At 35.1% G+C, this 22363-nt stretch overlaps 1 protein-coding gene across 1 annotated transcript in view; it reads right to left on the minus strand.

Annotated features, from left to right (window-relative positions):
- The window catches only part of LOC136028187 (motile sperm domain-containing protein 2-like), a 105271-nt gene that overhangs the window by 78464 nt on the left and 4444 nt on the right, over positions 1-22363 (minus strand). The window contains exons 2-4 of the mRNA XM_065705890.1: positions 10744-10870; positions 8833-8988; positions 3824-3995 (exon numbers count right to left, since the gene is read on the minus strand). Of these exons, the coding sequence (XP_065561962.1) occupies positions 3824-3995; positions 8833-8988; positions 10744-10834 (419 nt within the window). The 5' untranslated portion in view covers positions 10835-10870. The remainder of the gene's footprint in view (positions 1-3823; positions 3996-8832; positions 8989-10743; positions 10871-22363) is intronic.

Here is a 22363-nt window from a genome sequence, read left to right on the forward strand (position 1 = left end):
ACAAGCATAAGAAACAGATCAAGGAATATTGGTTCAAAACAAAATTGTATTCGACTATAAAGAGCAATGGACAAGTGTCGTTAATTCACAAAAACTTAGGGGGTGGGATATAATTCAAAATCTATAGGGGGGGGGGGGTAAAATGTGTCATTCTTTCGAGGAAAATGTCAAAAGGCCCGATAATGAAAGTAACCCGGGAAAGGTATTTTTTTGTAACCAAGGGAGAGGTGACAAATAGGGGGCAAATGGCCACTACTCTCCCCTTCAGCTCACACAAATGCACTGGACCCATCAATAACAAAACAGAAGTGGAAAATGCAAATTATACCATGGAGTTACATACGTGAAATGCACGAATTACTTATTCAGTCGAAAAAAAAAACTGTACAAAACATTTTACTATCTAATCTCCTAAATATGGCCTGAAAAAAAAAACAAAAACAAATAAACACTAAATAGCAGGAAAAAACTAAATAAATTAGAAGGACGCATAAATCAATAAAAAGGGATAAACAAGGGAAATAAGAAAATATAAGACTGAAAAAGAAGAAAAGAGATAAAACTACAAAATATAGAGTTTCTTCGTTTTATTTAAGTATAAAAAACCATTTATCGGTTCTCTTGAATACGCCAAAAATCATTAATGTTAACCATATCAGAGCCCAGAAAACCTCAGAAACTTAATTTGCAGTTCATGTTCTTTTACTTTCATAAAATTTAAACTACAAAAGATTATGAACCAAGTTTCTTCATCATTACAATCACAAACTAAAAACAAAGTCTTAAATAAAAATGAATTCAACCTAGCAGAAACAATCTCAGTTTGTTTTCAATCAGGAGATTTTTTTTACCATTTGAAGAAAGGGTCTGGTCTTAACAACTTGGAATAAAAAATTGCCAAAAAAGGGTTCTCCACAGACTGTTTTTTATACAGAAAGTTTTCTAAGGTTAGGGGTTTTTACATCACCTTAATACATATGATAGAAATTTACAGTTTACCTTAGAAATTGCAAATAAAATATCATTCCTAGATGTGTTAATTATTCGCAGCATAGACAAAGTCAATTTTACTATTTAATGAAAACCAACACAAAACAATAGATATTTGCATTTTAAATCAAACCACCCCCACAAGTTAAAAGAGTTGTCGTAATCTCTCTCATTGATCGTGCCCTATACATTGGTTCTGATTCCCACATCACACCAGAACTAAACTTTATCAGGGACATACTTTTTGGAAATGTATATCCCATTTTATTTATTAATAATACAATTAACCGTAAACTGAAAAGACACTCCCGTAAAATCAATGGTAGTTTACCATGTGAGAATCCCGATAAGCCCTCAAATACAATTTACCTCTCATACATCCCAAAAATCACTACGAACCTCAAACAAGTTTGCACACAAAATAATCTGTATGTAGAACATACCATTAATTTCAAAATCATAAATTTCCTAAATTCTGGAAAGATAAACCCCCAGTTACTCGCTAAAGAGAGGTCTATCAAATACCATGCAACAGTGGCAAATACTATGTAGGTAGAACTCACCAGAATTTAGAAAAACGCCTACAATAGCATAAAGATGATGTTTATCCAAAGCTCTAAATTTTAATATTGCTAACGTTTCTTTTGATTCTGCTTTGAACAGCCAAGTATTTGAAAATGCTAGCCAAAAAATACTTTTTGAAGAATTCGCCCTTATTAGCAATGACCTAGGCATAAATCAGGTAGTTCGAGAAGCAATTGAAATCAGACTCTAATATAATTTTTAAATCAGAATTTAATATTTAAATACTTTAATATTTAAATCAGATTAATAATAATATTTCCTTAAATAGAGATTTGAGGGAATATTCACCAAATGCTCAATACACGAATTTAATTAGAAACGACCTTACATAATATTTTAAAAGCCAGTAGACACTAAAAAACAACCAATTACAAAAGACCTTTGAGGTTAGGTGCCAAAAAGGCAAGATTAGCAACAAAAACGTGTTTTTAATTATTTCTTCTTCCATTTTAATGAATTGCCTTGTTTCCCCTTACTTTATTTATCACTCCTGGTTGAACGTCGCTGAAGTAAAGATGCATGGGCTGTTTTAAAAATTTTCATGTAAGTTTTGATAGTCGTATGTTGTTGTAAGTCCCTTTTCTTTTATATACTTATGTTTGGCCGAGGACGGCCCTTGGACATAGGGCTGAAATATTCATTCAAATTAGAATTCCACTGTCTTACGAAAAAAATCCCTTATTGTTCTTCTTGTTTTTGATGTTTGTAATGGAAAGGCAGTGTAGTCTTCGTCACTATTTGGGTCAGTGGTACGACCCGGTAAGCTAAGCAATAGTCAACCCAGCTCCAAACGGGTATATGGACAAATTGGTGGGGGGAACATGTGAACCATTGGAAGATCTGCCATCAAGCACGCGTAACACACCCAGCCGAAGGCAAAGAATAAAGAAATCGGTACCTGCCCTACGAGGATACGAAAAATACAGAAAACTACGGGGTAAATCGTGAAAACCTAGAGATTTGCCTTGGGAGGGGGAAGGTCTGTAAGCACACCCCTTCCCTATGCTCCACATATGTGCCTCTGCAGGGATGCACTTTACATTAATATTATTAGAATGAATATTTTGAAGATGTTATTATTGCCGGTTTGGGTAAACTATAAGAAATTATGGGTAAAATCTTAAAAACTTTGATACTATGTCTTGGAAGAGGAAAGGCTCATTAGCACAACCTGACCCCACCCGCATGTATTTACATCTGTAGGTGCTTGGGTATTCGAAAATCGTTGATAACATTTGGAATTCTTTGAAAAGTGGTAGAAATTCGCGTTGAAGGTCCTGGTTGAACTTCGTTGAAGTGAGAACTCAGGGACTGTTTTTAAAAACACTGTTCCAGGTCTTGGGACAGTTTTAACAGTCAAATTTTAACGTAAGTTTTTTTTATATATTCATTGGTGTTTTGGATATAAGGTCAAAATATTCATTTGAAGTTTGAGTTCCACTGTCTTACAAAATAATTCCCTATCTGTTCTACCTGTTGTTTCAAGTTTGCAAATGTCAGGTTAGGTTCTGAAAGCCAGTGTAGTCTTTGTCGCTACTTAGGTCTAGCAAAAGGTTTGCTAATATAAATCAAATTTTGATTTTGAATCAAAAAGGAAAAGATTCCTCCACCACCTACGGTTTAATTGCAATAGTTTTAAGTTGCTTTTTTGGTAACATTCGCGTATTTTAGGTTTAAAAAATTAATTGCTAGAAAAATCTTCGTCATTTGATTTAGCAATTAAAAAAATCCAAATATAACCGAAGTAGTTCTGTCTCTTGCATTTTTTGAGCAACTGACTAGCGAAGTTTACTGAGGAAATCTCGTTGTTTAAGAAAAATAAAATCCAAAAACTATTGCGCAAAAACAGAAGGCATTACAGACGAACGGATAAAAATTTTAAATTCAAAGTCAAAAACTGAGAGAAGATATTCCAAATCACAAAATAACCGAACCTGATTTTTTGAAAAAAAAAATACTAATTTTTCCCATTAAAAGAAAACTGCATTGGATGAAATAAATTGTGTTTATATTTTCAATTTCAGAGAGGAAGTTTTGCATTGCAGCGGCATGAAATTTAATTGAAGGAAATATGTGCTGCGAAGTATTATTAATGTATCGACATAACAAATGTGGTGATCAAACGCAAGGAGAAAACAATAAATCCCACTGTACCTTGTGGAAAACCGATGGCTTTTCGCTTTTTCGCTAGTGTTTGCATAAAGCACAGATACTTCAAGACAACAAAACTATTTCACAGAAAAACTACCTTTCAAGGCGATCAAACCAATAAAGCAGAAGTTTCTTCAACTCATCAGTTTTCTCGTCTGTTCGGGTTTTTGGTTTAATAACGAATATCCTGCAGCCATCTTTGTCACAGCCTCTTTGGAAAAATCCTCCAACACTTAGAAATTTTTCTCCGAACATGTCTGGATTTAAATCTAGAAAATAAATATTGGAATCGCTTTTCATTATACAAATGTACATAAAATTTTCCATTAGGATTTTTAAAGCTATTGACAATTTTATTCTTTGTTTTCCACCCCCGAAAAGTTTCCTGATATCCCCCCCACATTTCGACTTCTGTGGACATGTGTCATCTTTTTAATTTATCCTTGGCTGGGTATTGAAGAGCACTGAGTCATAATGGTATGCCAATAAGCGTCACTTTTACAGCATTAACCCTTGATCCTGCAGATAACATTAATATCCTCAAAGAACCCAACAGTTTTTCGAAGAACCCAAAGAAACGATCAGCGACGCCACTGATTAGGCATCAAATGGGCCTGTTAATTAGTCTTTTAGAAACAAAATCAATACGTACCTGCTACCCCAAAGTCGTTTACACTCCAATCTTACTCTACAGGAACAAGATTGAAGAAGAGCAGTCGTTAGGGTATTTATGATGAATGCTCTGACGAGGATAGTCTGGGTATATAAGGTTGGAACTGTTCTGGTGTAGTGAGATAGTTTGGGGTCTCTGCTTCGTCGCAAGCTCCTTTCTACGTCCCTACCCCCGACAAGGAAATCCTGCTTGTGTGGCTTCATAGGGGCATCAGGGCAAACACAGGCCGGATAACGCTATTTACACAATATGCTTACAATTGCAATGAGTATTTGTTTGACAAATGGCAAGGACAGACGGCGCGGCTTGCCACAATGAGGTAAAACTTGAAGCTAGTTAGCGGAAATTGGAAACACGAAAGAAATTGAAATTACAAGTGGCTTGCCCACAATGATTCAATGGCTTGTGAGTGTGAATTTTGGGGGAGGAGCTATCAACCTATGTGTGGTACCGTGGCACCACCGATGTGGCTTGAGCATGCTGTAAGTACAAGCAAGTTACCCATCGTGTGCGCAAGGAACTCCTTGGTATCCGTAAATGCCTTTTGGAAACAAAGAATGAAATATTGGGTGCCTAGCTTACTCCCTGTTACCTGTGTCAAGAAAGACAATGCTGTAGCTAAATTGCCTTGCTATGAAAAATGCAAAAAGTCTGCAGATATCGTAATTTTTTTCGGGTTATGTTAAGTTTTTGTTAAAGTTTTATTATGTTAGACTTTCGGTGATATTATGTAGTGAGGGTGTGCATGAATTTAAAAAAAGGAATAAAAAAAGAGAGAAGTCTTAAGAGCCGTTGTATTCGGCGCTCGACATATAAATGTTTTCAGACAATATTTTCATTGCCCATTCTCTTTTTTATTGGAATTATGAGGTGGAATTTTTGTTGTTATTTTTCGTATTTGCTTCTTATATATATTTTTTTTTTTTTTTTTTTTTTTTTTTTTTTTTTTTTTTTTTTTTGGTTAGGGATGAAACCAAGTAATCAATTTCTTCTGGAATTTAATGAATATGGCGATTATGATTGTGATTCTGGGAGCGTTAGTCGTCTTAAAAATCTAGAAGTTTCAAATGTGGCTGTTGGAGGTGTGTTTACGGAGCAGCTACATCGAAGTTACGATATTGGGATAGCAGAACGATGCAAATCTTTGAGCTTGGATTTTGTTCAGCGACAGAATCCAATCTGAACATGATTATGCGAGAACCATCAAAGTTTCCCACCTTGACTACCAACGGTTGAATTCTTCTTTTAATTTCTTTGATGAAATATGTGAACTTAGTATTTTACAGGTTATCGGTCTTACTCAAACTTGGCTAAACGACGACAACTCGGCTCTCTTATAAATTAAAAGATACAAATTTTATAATAGAAAACTTACGACGACCTGGAGAAAATGAAGCATTCATCGGAAGCGATATTGAGATTGTGGTAAGAAATGACCCAGCAGTATATCATGAATTCGGACCATTTATATAATATAATATTTAAGACATTTTCAATATGGTCCAGATATTGGACCATAATATTTCAGATATTTTTACTTCCTTTATTAATACGTTTGAAGCAGCTAAAGTTTCCTGATTGTTTGAAAGTTGCTACGGTAGTTCCTATTGTTAAAAGAGGTAATAAGAACTGCAAATTGCAAATTGCCAATAGAAATTGGTAATAGAACGGCAATTGCAAATTGTCAGCCTATTTGGGTTTTACCTGTTATATCTCGTGCTCTAAAAAAGAGTATTGACATTGGAGTATATGGCCATTTGAAGCTGCATAAGTTGCGACATCCAATTCAGTGTCAGGAAAGGTAGAACTACAAATATGGCATTGTCATGTATAACCTCAGTAATTAATGAAGATCTTGACAAAATTTTAAGAGTAGCTGGTTTATTTATGGATTTGAATGAGACACCGACAACATATACCATCAAATACTGTTACAAAGATGTGAATTTTCTGGATTAAGAGGGGCTACTTTCGCTTTCCTCCGTGACTACCTTCACATTAGAAAGCAGTATCTTCACCTGAATCAACTGTCTTCAAGTAAAAAGTAGTTGATTTTAGTGTCCCTCAAGGCTCTGTATTATCTTCTATTATGCACTTTCTTATTAATGGTCTACCAAATATTGTTACAAGTGTTTTATAATTAAGTATGTAGATGACCCTGTATCTTTTGGGACTAGGATCCCTACACCCTTGTAAACACGACATTGATGTGTGTTGCTGCAACTGAACAACTGCTTAATTCTAAAGTTAATGCAACAATGACTAAAATGTATATATGGTTAAAGGTAAACAGGCTTGACTTAAAGGTCACCTAAGTAAGGTTTCGTTACCTTTTCGCAGCCTCCAAACTATTACCATTGGATAACAGAAATACCTTCACAATAGGGAATGCTGGAAGTTAAAACAGCAGCAAGAGAGGAGACACCAAGCCTTTGAGAACAATTGTCTACGAAGAAACCCCAACACAAACTGAACGCAACACGTTCTCGAACCAGAAAATTTGCCAAATTACTAGGTAAACACAAGTCATCGACATGATTAGGACCCGAAGATAGAAATACTTGGGAGAAGTTGCACAAACGAAAGACGACCGAACACCAAAGTCCATCCTCCAGTGGTAATCAACGGGGACGTGGCGAAGGGGAAAACCAAAGAACACACTACGCTGAACATACCAGAGGGACTTTCTCAACGCAAATACGTCTATACAACCCCATTGGGTAGAAATTATAGAAGCAACCGGTTTGAGGGACGACTGGCTTCTCTTTGTCGATACCCTTGGTGCTTCCGGAGGCACAGAACGATCTAAGGTCTATGGTAATCTGATTCGCGTTATTTTTTTTGTACTTGTTTTTATGCATAAGTGTTGTAATGGGTGCCTTCCAGATTTCTTTACGAGAGTATTTCGTAGGAGGTCTAATGCTCATTATGATGGTACTCGAACAAGGGGAAATGTTGATATCCCTTTCCCAGTTTCTATTAGGACTACTTTTTCAATTATATATAGGCATATTCCAACGCTTAGCCCTAGTGTTAAAGATCTGCACGTTAATCAATTTAGATCTGAGCAACGTATGAGACTACTCGGTAAGTATACTCTCAAAACGGATTGAGATCAAACGGGAATAACACTACTACTACAACTAACAACTCACTGAAGAACCAAGCCAGATGAGCCAAATACAGCTGCGCATGTTCCTCCCTCAATCCATTCAAAGCTTCCCTCTTTATACCCTCTCAAGGAGTTTCAACTTCTTTTAAATCCTTTCTTACGACATCTTGCCACTCCATTCATTGACGACCTGCTTTTCGTTGGCCGGATGGATGGCCGAATCAATAATATTATATCAGAAAAAAACATTCTTTTGTTTATTTATAGAGTAGGTCGTGTTTATTATTAAGTTTATAGTTATTGTTGCTTCAGAATCATGACGTTATGTGGTTTTATTGAGTGTGAATTATTTATCTCCGTATTTCTTGGTAAAAGGTATCACCTTCCAATAGATTATATTCCTTGTAGCTAATATTTGTTGTTATTTTTTGTTAGAAGTACACCCTGGCAAAGAATGCTTTTGGAGAGCTGGGGTCAATCCTGTTGGTGGTTTTTGAAGATAAATTGCTACTACTAATCCCAGGTAGTTTTTCTACTTATCCCACTCACCACGACTGGAGGAGCTACAAAATAATACAGTCGCAAATAAAACCAGCTCTTTCTGCTATTAGACTTTGTGTTTGTCCTCTTTTTAAAATGTGACACCTATAGTGGGCTAGACTCGATCATCTAAACAGAAAAAGAACTAACCCATCTTCACCAATCCCTGAAAGTAGGCAAGTACACAAAGCTCCATTTTTAATTAGCCGACCGACAAAAATTACACAGAAGTTGCAATTTGCTCACATTTGGATGCAAATACTAACAAAATGCAGTGGAAGACAACTTAAAAATGAAACTCAGAATTGAAAGCTGCTTTTACTTGCTAATGAAAATTAATGTTGACTGTTTGTATTAACTTTGGATTTTTATGACTTGGTGTCTTATTTTAAAACTTTATTTTATTTTAAAAATGATGGAATTCTGTCCATCATTTAAGGTCTCAAGAAAGCCAGTCTCATCGAGAAGTTGTCTGGTCTAAGAACCCCAGGAAAATTCTTTCCTTGGGGTCAATAAACGCCGCAATAAAACTCTTAACAGTGTTTCGAAAAGCTCAGCCTTAGAAGTGATTTTCAACAACAAAAAGTCAACTTGGGTGAAACTTCTAATTGTAAAATACATTAACCCTAGATCTCAATCTGGCATTAATGAACTGAAAGCAACGTCACGCAAAAAACGCTTGTAACACATCAAATGTGAGTGTCACAATCACTGGCATTCACTAATGTCTATCTGTATAAGCATGAAGGGCTGATTCGAAAAAAAAATTAGTAAATCCTACCATCAATCTTGTATTCAAAACGAACTTTCAATGCGTCCATAGCCATTTTGAAAGCTGCATCCATTTCCGAATCTTGATGCAGCAAGAATCTCCTCATCCAATTTCCTCCACGAGTTTCATTCTTCAATCGAGTCAGATCTGACTTTAAAAAATTCTCTGTTGGAAAAAAAAGTAATCAGAATACTGTACTGATACTATGTTACAGCACGTTGAGGCTTAATTACAATAATAACCAGACACCCTTACGGTAAAATCAGCATATCAGCCGTGTCCCTTGCTTGTAACCATTTAAAGACTGAAAATAAGAATGTTTTTACACATTCTCAACTTTTCTTGGAACCTCCAAATAGTGGCTGAAGGAAGAATGAGTGTAGCTTTGTTGGCTTGGAATATCCATAGTGCTACACCAAGTTATCAGTAGCAGTACCTCCTTTAAACACATGTTCTATTGGTACTTATCTATGTACTATTTATCACCATAAACTTAATTCTAAATTATTCAACCACGTAAATTTAAATCATCAGGTCAACTGGAAAATAACTAGTAGACACCCTATATCAGTTGTTTTTCTACTTGTATATCCATGATGAATAAATCAGAACAACTTGACAGCCTTACAGCATCCTGAATATCACTGCTCCTCAAACCTGTTACCATCCCTCCAACTCTCTTAAAGGGTAGATTGTCATTTAAACTTTTGCTCAAAACAAATGCATTCTGAACAATTTTTCTTTTTTTAAATGTAGTAGTATGCAAATTAAATATTCTTCTTCAGATTCTTTTCTTTATCACTGGCACATTTGTAGCAATCAATCTAGTTCTATCAGCACAATATGCTTCAATTTTTCATCAGCCGTTTCGTTCTTTTTCAGTCCTGTCAAATGTATAAAATCAAGACTAAAAATTTCAACTTTAGCTATTTGTTTGATTTTTAGTATAGTCAAGACCCAGGCTTTTTGGAAATTTGAGCAGTGGCAACACAGCAGCCATTTATGGTAAACTGCTTGAAGTAAAACATAATGTACAATCAATTTAGTTTTACTAATTTAAAAGATATTTATTTTTGTTAATAATTCATTTATTTTAAATGCATTTATTTACAATGCGTAAAAAAATAAACCGCAAAAAAAAACATTTAACTTAAGCAATTTAGTTACAGTAAAGTACAAAAGACCCTTTAGCCTTTTGGGGCTTAGAGAGGTAGCAATGCAACACTTAATTGTGGCAATTTATGTTTGTTGTAAGCAGGGCTTTCTCATAAAATCTCTTTATGTTTTAGCTCCATTTCTTCATTTGTGTTAACTTCTACGTATTTCAGGTCTAAATGCGTCCTTTACTTTTCATAAGAACTTTGTTTATTCAATTTTGCTAGCTCTGTCAGGACAAATTTTAGCAAAAAAAGTTATTGTATTGCACCAGCTGTCGATAGCCATGGTCAATTCTATACGGATTCAGACAGAAGGATTGCCATCTGAATATTACCTGTCAATTGTTTCTCTGAAGTTATTTATATTAATTCTATGTAATATGTTACATTAAATATTACCTAAAATGTGTTTTACTTAGCCTCACTAGCAGCTTCTTCAACCATATACAATCTCCTGATTTATTAAAATCAGTGTTTAACACATAAAAGTACACATATAATAGCCAATTCTTATTTGCAATTTTCTCTAAAGATATTTTGCAAAAAAAATTCCGAATGTTAAAATAGCAACAGTACTTTTTCAGTTATAACTTCTTTCTTTTGAAAATTTTGGCAGCTTGGATGACAAACTTTAGGGTTATAGATTATCTTTCTAAACATGCTAAATTCATATGCATTTTAAAAAATGAAGGTAATTCCTCTACCTGAATCCATCATTTGATAAGAGCTCTAGAAAAAATATGCATATAAATGCAAGAGATACCTTCACCAATGGCTGATACTTCCTGAGCCACTTTACTGTGTAATAACTTGACTTGTTCCTCTGTAGGCTCTACTGATGTTATAACAACCATTGCTTATAGCAGCAGATTACAATCTGTGGTGAATACCTACAAAATTGAAAGTACACGTTTTGAATCAATCAATGCTAAAAAAAAAAAAAAAAAAAAAAAATTCAGATAACTTAAAAATCCACAACCAGTTTCTTTTATTTTTCAATTCTTTTCTTTTGTTTTTTATTCCTAATAATAGAGACGTGCAAGGGGAAGTGGGAGTTTCGCCCTATCTCAAAATCTTGAATTCGTCCTCTTTGCCCTCCCCCAAAAAAACTTCTTTCCTACGTATCTGCCCTGTAATAACAAACAAGTATTTCAAAACGGCTTGCTTTACATATATATATATATATATATATATATATATATATATATATATATATATATATATATATATATATATATATATATATATATATATATATATATATATATCTATATATATAAAAATAAGTTGTCTGTCTGTGTGTCTGTCAGGTGACGTCATGTTTCTGTGTCGACTGACGTCATGAAGTTAGTTGTCGTCATTTTTGCTATGACGGTGACGTCATTAAAGATATTTAAGACATATATGTTCACGTAGAAATCTATTAATGTTTAAGTTTAAAATGACTGATGAACTTACAATGGCAAAAACCGATGAAGATGCTCAAAGAGTCTATGCCAAAAAACTTGCTGCTGATAGAGAAAGTCAGAAAAGAAAGCATGCCGAGGAATCACAAGAACAGCAAGGAAACAGGCTTGAGGCTGAAAGAGAAAGAAAGAACAGAAAGCGTACCGAGGAAATACCAGAGCAACGCGAAAGCAGACTTGCTGCTAAAAGAGAAAGTGAAAAAAGAAGGCGTGCCGAGGAATCACAAAAACAGCAAGAAATCAGGCTTGCTGCTGATAGAGAAAGTAAGAAAAGAAAGCGTGCCGAGGAATCAGAGCAACCTGAAAGTTATCGCCTGGCATTCAGGTACAGCCCAGTCGATGATTATAGCTTGAGTAGATGTGTTCAAATCGGGACAATGTCTAAAATTTGTCCCTATTGCAAGGCCTTGAAATTCAATGGTGAAACAATGGGAATGTGTTGCGCCTCAGGAAAAGTTAAACTTCCTCTATTGGCTGCACCACCAGAGCCATTGAAGACTTTCCTTACTGGAACTACGTCAGAATCTAAGCGTTTTTCGTCACAAATCAGAAAATACAACTCATGTTTCCAAATGACGTCGTTTGGAGCCCAAATCGAAAATCCAGATCAATTTATGTCTACTTTCAAAGTAAAAGGGCAAATTTATCATAGAGCAGGGTCCCTTCTACCATTCTCAGGCGAGAATCATAAATTTTTACAATTGTACTTCATCAGTGATAGAAATTCTGAATTGAATGCACGTTGCGAAATTTCTCCCAACGTTGAAAGGACAATCCTTTCCCAATTGCAACATCTTTTCCACGAAAATAATAATTTAGTGCGTCTGTTCAAAACAGCCATCGATTTGATGCCTACTGATACGCATAAAATTGTTATTTCCGCTGACAAAACGCCTCCTGGCCAACATGTGCGTAGATACAATGCTCCTACTATCGACGAAGTGGCAATCGTTATGGTCGGTGATCAGTTTTTACCTCGAGATATTATTCTTCATAAGCGAAACGCTCAGTTGTTAAGAATTGCTGAAACTCATCGATGCTACGATGCCCTACAATATCCTATCATTTTTTGGGATGGAGCCGACGGCTATCACTTTAATATTAAATTGATGAATCCAGCCACTAACAAAGAAATGAATAAGAAATGCAGTGCAATGCATTATTATTCCTATAGACTAATGATTCGGCAGGATGAAGAAAATTATATTTTAAAATGCCGTGAATTGTTTCACCAATTTGTCGTTGATATGTATGCTAAAATTGAATCAGAACGTTTGCTATATATCCGCCTGAATCAGACCAAGCTCCGCTCTGAACAATACATTCATTTGCGAGATGCAGTTATAAATGACAGTAATACCACAAACGTTGGAAGATTAACAATTTTACCTTTGTCATATGCTGGCAGTCCCCGTCATATGCATGAATATGCTCAAGATGCTATTGCGTATGTTCGTCTCTATGGTCGTCCAGATTTATTTATTACATTTACATGTAATCAATCTTGGGACGAGATACTGCAGCTTTTACTTTGCAGCTTTTATCATTCTCATTGGAGAATGACCAACACTGGGATAACTGCATCAATGACGCGTGCGAAACGTCAACCCCAAGTCAAATTCGTGCATTGTTTGGCATCATTTTAACAACTTGCTCTCCATCAGCTCCTACAGAGTTATGGGAAAAATATAAGTCAAAAATGTCCGAAGATATACTCCATCGAAAACAGTTAGAGACGTCAGATATGACTTTTGATTTTACATCAGAAATTTATAACTACACTTTAGTTATTATAGAAGATTTGTGCGTACGTATGGCAAACAAACCTCTTCAGGATTTGGGAATGCCTTCACCTAACCGTATCGCTGCTGTTTCGATATGTGTAGAATTGGATCGTGAACAAAGTTACAGTACGAGTGATCTATTGTCGTATGTACAAAATAACATTTCCAAGTTAACGTCGGAACAAAAAGACATTTATGATACGATAATGCATTGAGTCGATAACAACGTTGGAGAAATTTTCTTTTTCGATGCGCCAGGAGGTACTGGTAAAACGTTTGTGATAAAACTGATTCTGGCATCAATTCGATCAAAAAATGATATAGCGTTGGCAATTGCGTCGTCCGGAATAGCCGCAACATTGCTGCCTGGTGGAAGAACTGCTCATTCTGCTTTGAAATTGCCTCTGAATTTGCATTCTACAGAAACGCCCACGCGCAATATTTCCAAATCATCTGGGATGGGTAAAGTATTGCAGCAATGCAAACTTATTATTTGGGATGATTGCACAATGGCACAAAAAAATCGCTCGAGGCTCTGGACCAATGCTTGAAAGATTTGAGAGGGAAGTCGAAACCCTTTGGCAGCACATTAATATTGCTTGCGGGAGATTTCAGGCAAACATTACCTATAATACCTAGATCAACTCCTGCAGACGAAATGAATGCTTGCCTGAAAAATTCTAATTTATGGGCACACGTAAAAATATTAAAATTAACTACAAATATGCGTGTCCGATTGCAAAACGATGACTCTGGTCAAACATTTTCAGATCAATTGCTGGCAATTGGAAACGGAAAGCACCCAGTAGACTCAATTTCAGGACGTATACAACTACCTGCTGATTTCTGTAATTTAGTGACGTCCAAAAATGAATTGATTGAAAAAGTATTTCCGAATATTCTAAAAAATTATAAAAATAATAAATGGCTAACTGAAAGAGCGAATCTCGCACCCAAAAATATAGACGTCCACGAAATCAACAATATTGTTTTGACCAAGATTCGAGACCAGGCAGTCCTTTACAAGTCAGTCGACACAGTTTTGGAACCAAATGAAGTGGTTATCTTTCAGGGTTTCCACCACACGTGCTACAACTAAAAATAGGCGTACCAATAATACTTTTAAGAAATATCAACCCACCAAAGCTTTGCAATGGCACGCGACTTGCCGTAAAAAAAAACAATGGAAAACCTAATAGAGACCACAATCTTGACAGGGCCTTTTGAGGGTGAGGCTGTTCTTATTCCTCGCTTTCCCATGATTCCAACGGATCTGCCTTTTCAATTTAAAAGATTGCAGTTCCCAATTCGATTAGCATTTGTAATCACCATTAACAAAGCTCAAGGTCAATCATTAGAAAAATGTGGTATAGATCTTAATACTGATTGTTTTTCCCATGGACAATTGTACGTTGCATGTTCGAGGGTCGGTAAACCTGACAATCTATTTATATGCACGACAATTGGACAGCGAAGAATGTTGTATATTCGCAAGTTTTACGCAGTTAATTTGTATTGTATCTATCTATCTATATAAAAAACGAGTTGTGTGTATGCATGTTTGTTTGTTTGTAAAAAGAGCGTTTGCATATGACGTCATTATTAGTACATACGGCTTTGTATATGCACAGACAATGGGAAAGCCAAGAATGTTGTATATTCGCAATTTTTACGTAGTTTAACTCCTGCAGACGAAATGAATGCTTGCCTGAAAAATTCTAATTTATGGGCACACGTAAAAATATTAAAATTAACTACAAATATGCGTGTCCGATTGCAAAACGATGACTCTGGTCAAACATTTTCAGATCAATTGCTGGCAATTGGAAACGGAAAGCTCCCAGTAGTGGGAAAGCCAAGAATGTTGTATATTCGCAATTTTTAGTTTGAAACACATATATAAATCTATCTATATTCACAGGTGGGACACAGGGACACAACTACAATGGCGTGTAACTAATATGGCGCGTAACGACTTACGCGCGCGGGGGGGCTTGGGGGGCGCGAAGCACCCCACCAACTAGGTGTTGGGGTGGCGCGAAGCGTCATCCCAACAGCTAGTATATATATATAAATCAGTTGTTTGTCTGTGGGTCTGTCGAGTGACGTCATGTCATCATGTCTTCATGAAGTTAGTTGTCGTCATGTTTGTTATGACAATGATGTCATTAAAAGTATTTAAGAAAATCGTTCAAAGACAAATTTTTAATTGTAAGAAGATCGTGGACGGAAAAATGTTTAATTGTAAAATGACTGAAGAACCTACAATGGCAACAGCCGAGGAAGCTGCTCAAAGAGTCTATGCCAAAAAACTTGCGGCTGATATAGAAAGTAAGAAAAGAAAGCGTGCCGAGGAATCACAAGAACAGCAAGAAAACAGGCTTGCGGCTAAAGAACGCAAAACCGCGCAGTTGAAAATCCACCTGGACAGCGAGAGTCAAAACATATCAAAACTGAAAATGATAGCGATGATGATTGGGTTTGGGATTTTCACTTGGATAAGGTCATCAATGCCTACCAGATTTTAGTTAAAAAAAAACAAAGGTTCGGCGATATGTATTTCATAGTGACGCTGAAAAATAAAGAAGAAAAAGAAAACTGAAAAAAGAAAAAACACTCAAAGAGAAATTACAGACTGGGACACAAATGACGACCGGGACAGAGGGAATATAAATGACGACCGGGACAATCAAAGAGAAAGACACAAATGACGACCGGGACACAGGGAATATAAATGACGACCAGGACACAGGTATATAAGAATATCGTTCAAAGACAAATTTTTAATTGTAAGAAGATCGTTTGAAGAGAAATTTCTAATTGTAAAATGACTGACGAACCTACAATGGCAACACCCGAGGAAGCTGCTCAAAACGAATGTATTCAAGCCGAAGTAGCTGAGTTGGTAAAGCGTTGTTTCAGGTTCTAGGTCCGAGAGGCTCCAGGTTTGAAAAACTTGGCTTTAGCATTAATACAAAAGAAGAAAAAAACTAAAAAAGGTAAAAACTACAAAAAAAATAAAAAGAAAATACTAAAAAAACTAAAAAACTAAAAAAAAAAACAAAAAAAAGGTAAAAAACTAAAAACTAAAAAAAAAACTAAAAAAAACTAAAAAAAAAAATGTAAAAACTACAAAAAAAAACTAAAAAGAAAAAAAAACTAATAAAATAACTAAAAAAAACTAAAAACTGAAAAAGAAAAAAAAACTAAAAAAAGGAAAAAAACTGAAAGATAAAGGAGAAAAAGAAAACTAAAAGCCGGGACACAGGGAATATAAATGACGACCGGGACACTCAAAGAGAAATTACAGACTGGGACACAAATAACGACCGGGAGATATAAATGACGACCGGGACACTCAAAGATAAATTACAGACCGGGACACAAATGACGACCGGGACACAGGGAATATAAATGACGAACGGGACGCTCAAAGAGAAATTACAGACTGGGACACTGGGACACAAATGACGACCGGGATACTGGGAATATAATTGCCGACCGGGACACAGGGAATGTTCGATTAGCAATCACCATCAACAAAACTCAAGGGCAATCATTAGAATAATGAGGTATAGATCTGAATACGGATTGTTTTTCCCATGGACAGTTTTATGTTGCATGTTCAAGAGTCGGTAAGCCTAACAATATATTTATATGCACAGACAATGGGACATCGCAGAATGTAGTATATTCGCAAGTTTTACGTAGTGAAAAACATATATATATCTATAACGAAAAGAGAAATCTTTTCTCTTTTATCTATATTCACAGGTGGGACACAGGGACAGAACTACAATGGCGCGTAACTAATATGGCGCGTAACGACTTACGCGCGCGGGGGGGCTTGGGGGGGGGGGGGCGCGAAGCGCCCCCACCAACTAGGTTTTGAGGTGGCGCGAAGCGCCACCCCAACAGCTAGTAGATATATATATATATATATATATATATATATATATATATATATATAATCTGGTAGGCATTGATGACCTTATCCAAGTCAAAATCCCAAACCCAATCATCATCGCTATCATTTTCAGTTTTGATATGTTTTGACTCTCGCTGTCCAGGTGGATTTTCATCTAACTGCGCGGTTTTGCGTTCTTTAGCCGCAAGCCTGTTTCCTTGCTGTTCTTGTGATTCCTTGGAACGCTTTCTTTTCTTACTTTCTCTATCAGCAGCAAGTTTTTTGGCATAAACTCTTTGAGCAGCTTCCTCGGCTGTTGCCATTGTAGGTTCTTCAGTCATTTTACAATTAAACATTTTTCCGTGAACAAATGTCTTAAATACCGTTAATGACGTCACCGTCAAAGCAAAAATGACGACAACTAACTTCATGACGTCAGCTGACACAGAAACATGACGTCACCTGATCCACAGACAGACACACAGACAGACAACTTATTTATATATATATATATATATATATATATATATATATATATATATATATATATATATATATATATATATATATATATATATATATATATATATATATATATATATATGCAAGGATTTGTAGTAATTATATTGATTTTAAAAATAGATGTAGAACTTTAAGCCAAAAATTGATTTTAAGAACTTTTCTGCAAATAAATTAACTTGGCAATTTAAAAAATTTAGTTTTCATTATAACGAACTTTTAAATAAATACCGAAAGAACTATCTTGAAATACTTAGCGAAATCTTTGGTTGATTTTGTTTTTAAAATTGTTAATGAGTTTTGCGTGTCCCTAATATTTGACAGTGGATTTTTGGAGGATTTAACACCTTTCAGGTATTAATTGGTAATCTCAGAGTTATAAATTGTAAATTTTCATCATGCTTAAAGTTGATGTGAAACAGTTAACGCAAATCAATTGTTATTAAAGAATCAAAACCACATGTTAAATCATGTGGTTTTCACCACATGACCAAAAATGATCAAACACTCAAAACACCAAAATGGTGTTTTCGGTACTATGTGACTTCTACAACTGATTTCATTCTACTTGTCATTGTCCAACCACTTAGTATGCAAAAGCTCACACATTGAGAAAATACACTAATACAGAAAAAAAAACATGGAACCGTTTTTGGTTTATCATATAGGCCGACTGAAATGACAATTGCCCTTATCAACCAGGGAAAACTGAAAATTACAACCCTTACTATATTTATCTCTTTTGGGTGTTCATGAAGCTCAATATATTAGCTTTGAGAAAAACTTGAAGGATCTTCATGACTGTGAAATTTTACCATCACAGGTAAAAATTGCAATATATAGAAAATTTATGGAAAATTTTATCTGAACTACTTTCTATTGAAGTTTTCATTATTGTGCATAATTCATGTTTCTTTAATAATTCTTTATAAAATCTTTACTAATTCATGTAATTTGCATTAAATGCCAACATGCTTTACAGTTCAATTTTTTGTCTCACTGGACAAATAAAAATAACATAACTATAAGGTGAATTGTAATTTACCACTTAGAAATTAGGCTTCACAAGAAAGATCAGTTAGAATAAAACAGCCTTTGGATCAGAGAATAAATGTTTTTGTATAAATTACTCTTTCAAAATGCAGCTCTTTGAACTAGTCTGTGCTTTTCAAGAAACCAAGAGCTTTGTAACAATAATCTCATAAAAAAAAAAATCTAAAAAAAAAAATCAAACAGTTTATGGTAACAAACTGTAAGTAAAGAGCAATATAGTCAATGGTAACCCACTCTAAAAAACAGAGTATTGATGAAAAGAGATACATCAAAAGAGTCAAATTTTATGCTGATTTCTAATATGTAAAGTCTATTAAATTTAATGTTACCCATCAAAAGTTACAAGGCTCAAAAAATTTGCCCATTTTTCGAAAAAAGGGGAGAACTCCTCGAAAAGTATAGCAGTCTTAATGAAAATCACACCCTCATATTCAGCATATCAGAGGATCCTACTATAGTGGTTTCAAAATCCTAAATACAAAAATGTGGGATTTTTCTTTTTTTTTTTTGTTTGTTTGGCCATAATAAAAATCACAAATGTTCGTTTTTTGTTGTTTTTTTTTTTTAGGTGTGATCATACCAAACCAGTGATTCCAGAGCATTCAATAAAAAACAAAGGTTCTAGTGCCCTTTTAAAGTGACCAAAAATGTTGGAGGACAACTAGCTCCCGCCTAACACGCCCCCTTCCCTCCCCCCCCCCAAACTTGTTCGATCAAAATTTTGAGATAGCCATTTTGTTCTGCATACTTGAAAGGTTTAATAACTAGGCATTTGTGGATAGCATGACCTCCAAAGCCCCCTTGGGAAAAGACTAAGTTATAAATTTGTCCATTTTTTACATATAGTATTTGTACCAAAAATAATGGAGGGCAGCTAGTCCCCTTCCCATGGCCCTTTTTCCCCCAATTTCATCTGATCAAATCTTGAGATAGCCATTTTGTTCAGCCTAGTTGAAAGGTCCAATAGCTACGCATTTGTGGATAGCATTACCCCCCCCCCCCCCCAAGCTCATGGGGAAAAGGCTGTAATTTATGAAATTTGTCCATCGTTTACATGTAGTATTTGTTATTGAAAAGCATACAGACATTTTTTTTTTGGGGGGGGGGGATTTTCTGCTTGGCAGCGTTTTCCGTGGGGAGGGAAGTTTTCGGGGGTAAACTTCCTAGGGCATATTTTATACTGGAGGAACTTTCTGAAAATCTTTTCTTTTTTGTCTTAATGTGTCTTTACTGACTCAATTTTATATAATTAAATAAAAAAAACAAGTATTTTTTAAATGAAAGTAAGGAGCGACATTAAAACTTAAAACAAAAAAAATTACTCCCTATATGAATGGAGCTTTTCCTCCTCAGCGCCTCGCTCTTTACGCTAAAGTTTGACTCTTTCTCTTAACTCTACTTCTTAAAACCGTAAAAAAAATTTAGAGTAAAGAGCGGGGCATTGAGGAGGAAAAGCCCCTTTCATATACGGAGTAATTTCTGCTCGTTTTAAGTTTTAATGTCGCTCCTTACTTTCATTTAAAAAACTTATTCTTTTTATTTAATTTCTGGATGTTTTTAATTAATGCATGTTTTGATCTTGGCTCTCCGCACATAAATATTTAAAACGAAATTTGCATATATATTTTTTTTGGGGCTAAATGGCTTTCTCGTAGTTTTAATCGGAAGGTTTTGAGAAAAAATGAGCAAGGGAGGAAGCCTAGTTTTTCTCCAATTTTTTGATTACTTAAAAAGGCAACTAGAACTTGATTTTCTACAAACATTTTCATTAGTAAAAAATATATGTAATTTACGAATTAACTTACGTAATGCACTTCTATACTCGTATATTTTATTGTGTATATGAGGAGGTTCACCTCTTGTCGATACCTCACTGTTTACACTAAAGCTTAAATTGTGTCCCAATTCCTTAAGAATGACCCTTGAATCACAAAGGCCGTAGAATAAACAGTTGAAATTACTAAAAAATACTTGAATACAAAAATCCTGAAATACAAGAGCCATTTGATCAGAATAAGAAACTTTTTTTTATTTTCCTAACTAAAACTGTGACTGGTAACAGTGCTGAAGGATGACCTTGAGGAGTTTCACCCCTTGAGGAATTTACATCCTTGCAAACAACACAGTATTTATCATGGATTCTGACAAATGGGTAATTCTTCTGCTTACCCATTAGTACCATTAGTAAATATAATGGCTTTAATTTTACTGATTGAGATTGGGAAGCCAAGAACTAAAGAGAATCTCTGGACTAATCTTATATCCTGTTGAATAAGACTTTGAAGAAGGCCAATATCCCTTCCCGACTTCCAAATAATCAAATCATCTGCATAAAGGCCAAATCCATGAGATACTTGAAATTCAGAAACATACAAGTTGAATAGAAGAGCGCTCAATATTGCACCTTGAGGAAGACCTCTCGTAATGGAACTTAACTAACCTCTAGACTGATTTACTTGACCATAAAAACATCTATCAGTTAGAAAAGAATTCATAAAACTTATGAAAGAATAAGGGAAGTCAAGATTAATTAAAAGTTCCGATAATCTATTGTGAACTGCATTACCATAGGCATCTGACCAGTCAAACAGAACAGCCATTGTGACATGTCTTATTTTAAGTGAGATACAAACATTAATTTCAAGCTGAGTAATGTTGTCTAAAGAGCTATGTCCTTTTCTGAAACCTGTTTGTTCACTAGGAAAGAGATTATTGACTTCAGCAAACCACTCAATTCTTGATAAGACAAACCTTTTCAGAACTTTACTAAAGGCAGTTAATACCGATATAGGACGGTAAGACTGGGAATCACTAGATGAGTAAGAATGTTTTAAAGCTGGAAATAATTGAGCAATCTTACAAGCATCTGGGAAATTTTGGCTTGACCAAATAAGAGGTCAGGTGGAATGAAAATCTGAGCAATCATTTTTATAGATATTAGTAAACTTATCTGCCTTCTTTTTATCTGATAAAATTGGATAACCATCCTGAATGATATCACAGCTATGGTCATCAATAGACTGCTTCCCACTATTTAGTTGGCTAATGAAATTGTGAACTTTTGAAAATGGGGCTCTAAAACCAATACTTGAGCTGAGATTCAACCATGTACCCTGTTTAGCTCCCCTACAAACTAGTTTCACCTGCTTACAAGGAATTGATGTTGACTGAGATGGGTGCTTTTGAAACATTTTACAAGCCTTTCTTTTTGCCTAAACTGCAACCCTACACTCATCATTCCACCAGTTCTTGGGTTTTTTGAATTTTAAAAATGAAACTTGGTATTGCAAATTTAGCTAACTGCAGTAGGATTAATTTAAATTAGATTGAATGGCATTAATATCAGAATTGGAAGAAACAAAGGAAAAGTCTACTTCTTTTAATATCTCACAAAAAACGGACTAATTGCCTTTGGAGTTGTTAAATGTAGGTATGTGGAGTTTGGGAGAATAGTATAAATCTTGAAATGATGTAAGAATTGCAGAATGATCAGACTGCAGAGAAGCCACCTTTACCATCTGAACTAGATCATAATACAAAGAAGGACCCAGAAGCAGATCTATAGTTGAAAAAGAGTTAGATGAAATTTTGTGCCTGGTCTGGAAGTTAAATGGAGTGAAATTCAAAGTGTCTAGAAAATCAGACAAAATTTAC

This window comes from Artemia franciscana, chromosome 6 (assembly GCF_032884065.1).
Source record: "Artemia franciscana chromosome 6, ASM3288406v1, whole genome shotgun sequence".
Lineage (NCBI taxonomy): Eukaryota > Metazoa > Arthropoda > Branchiopoda > Anostraca > Artemiidae > Artemia > Artemia franciscana.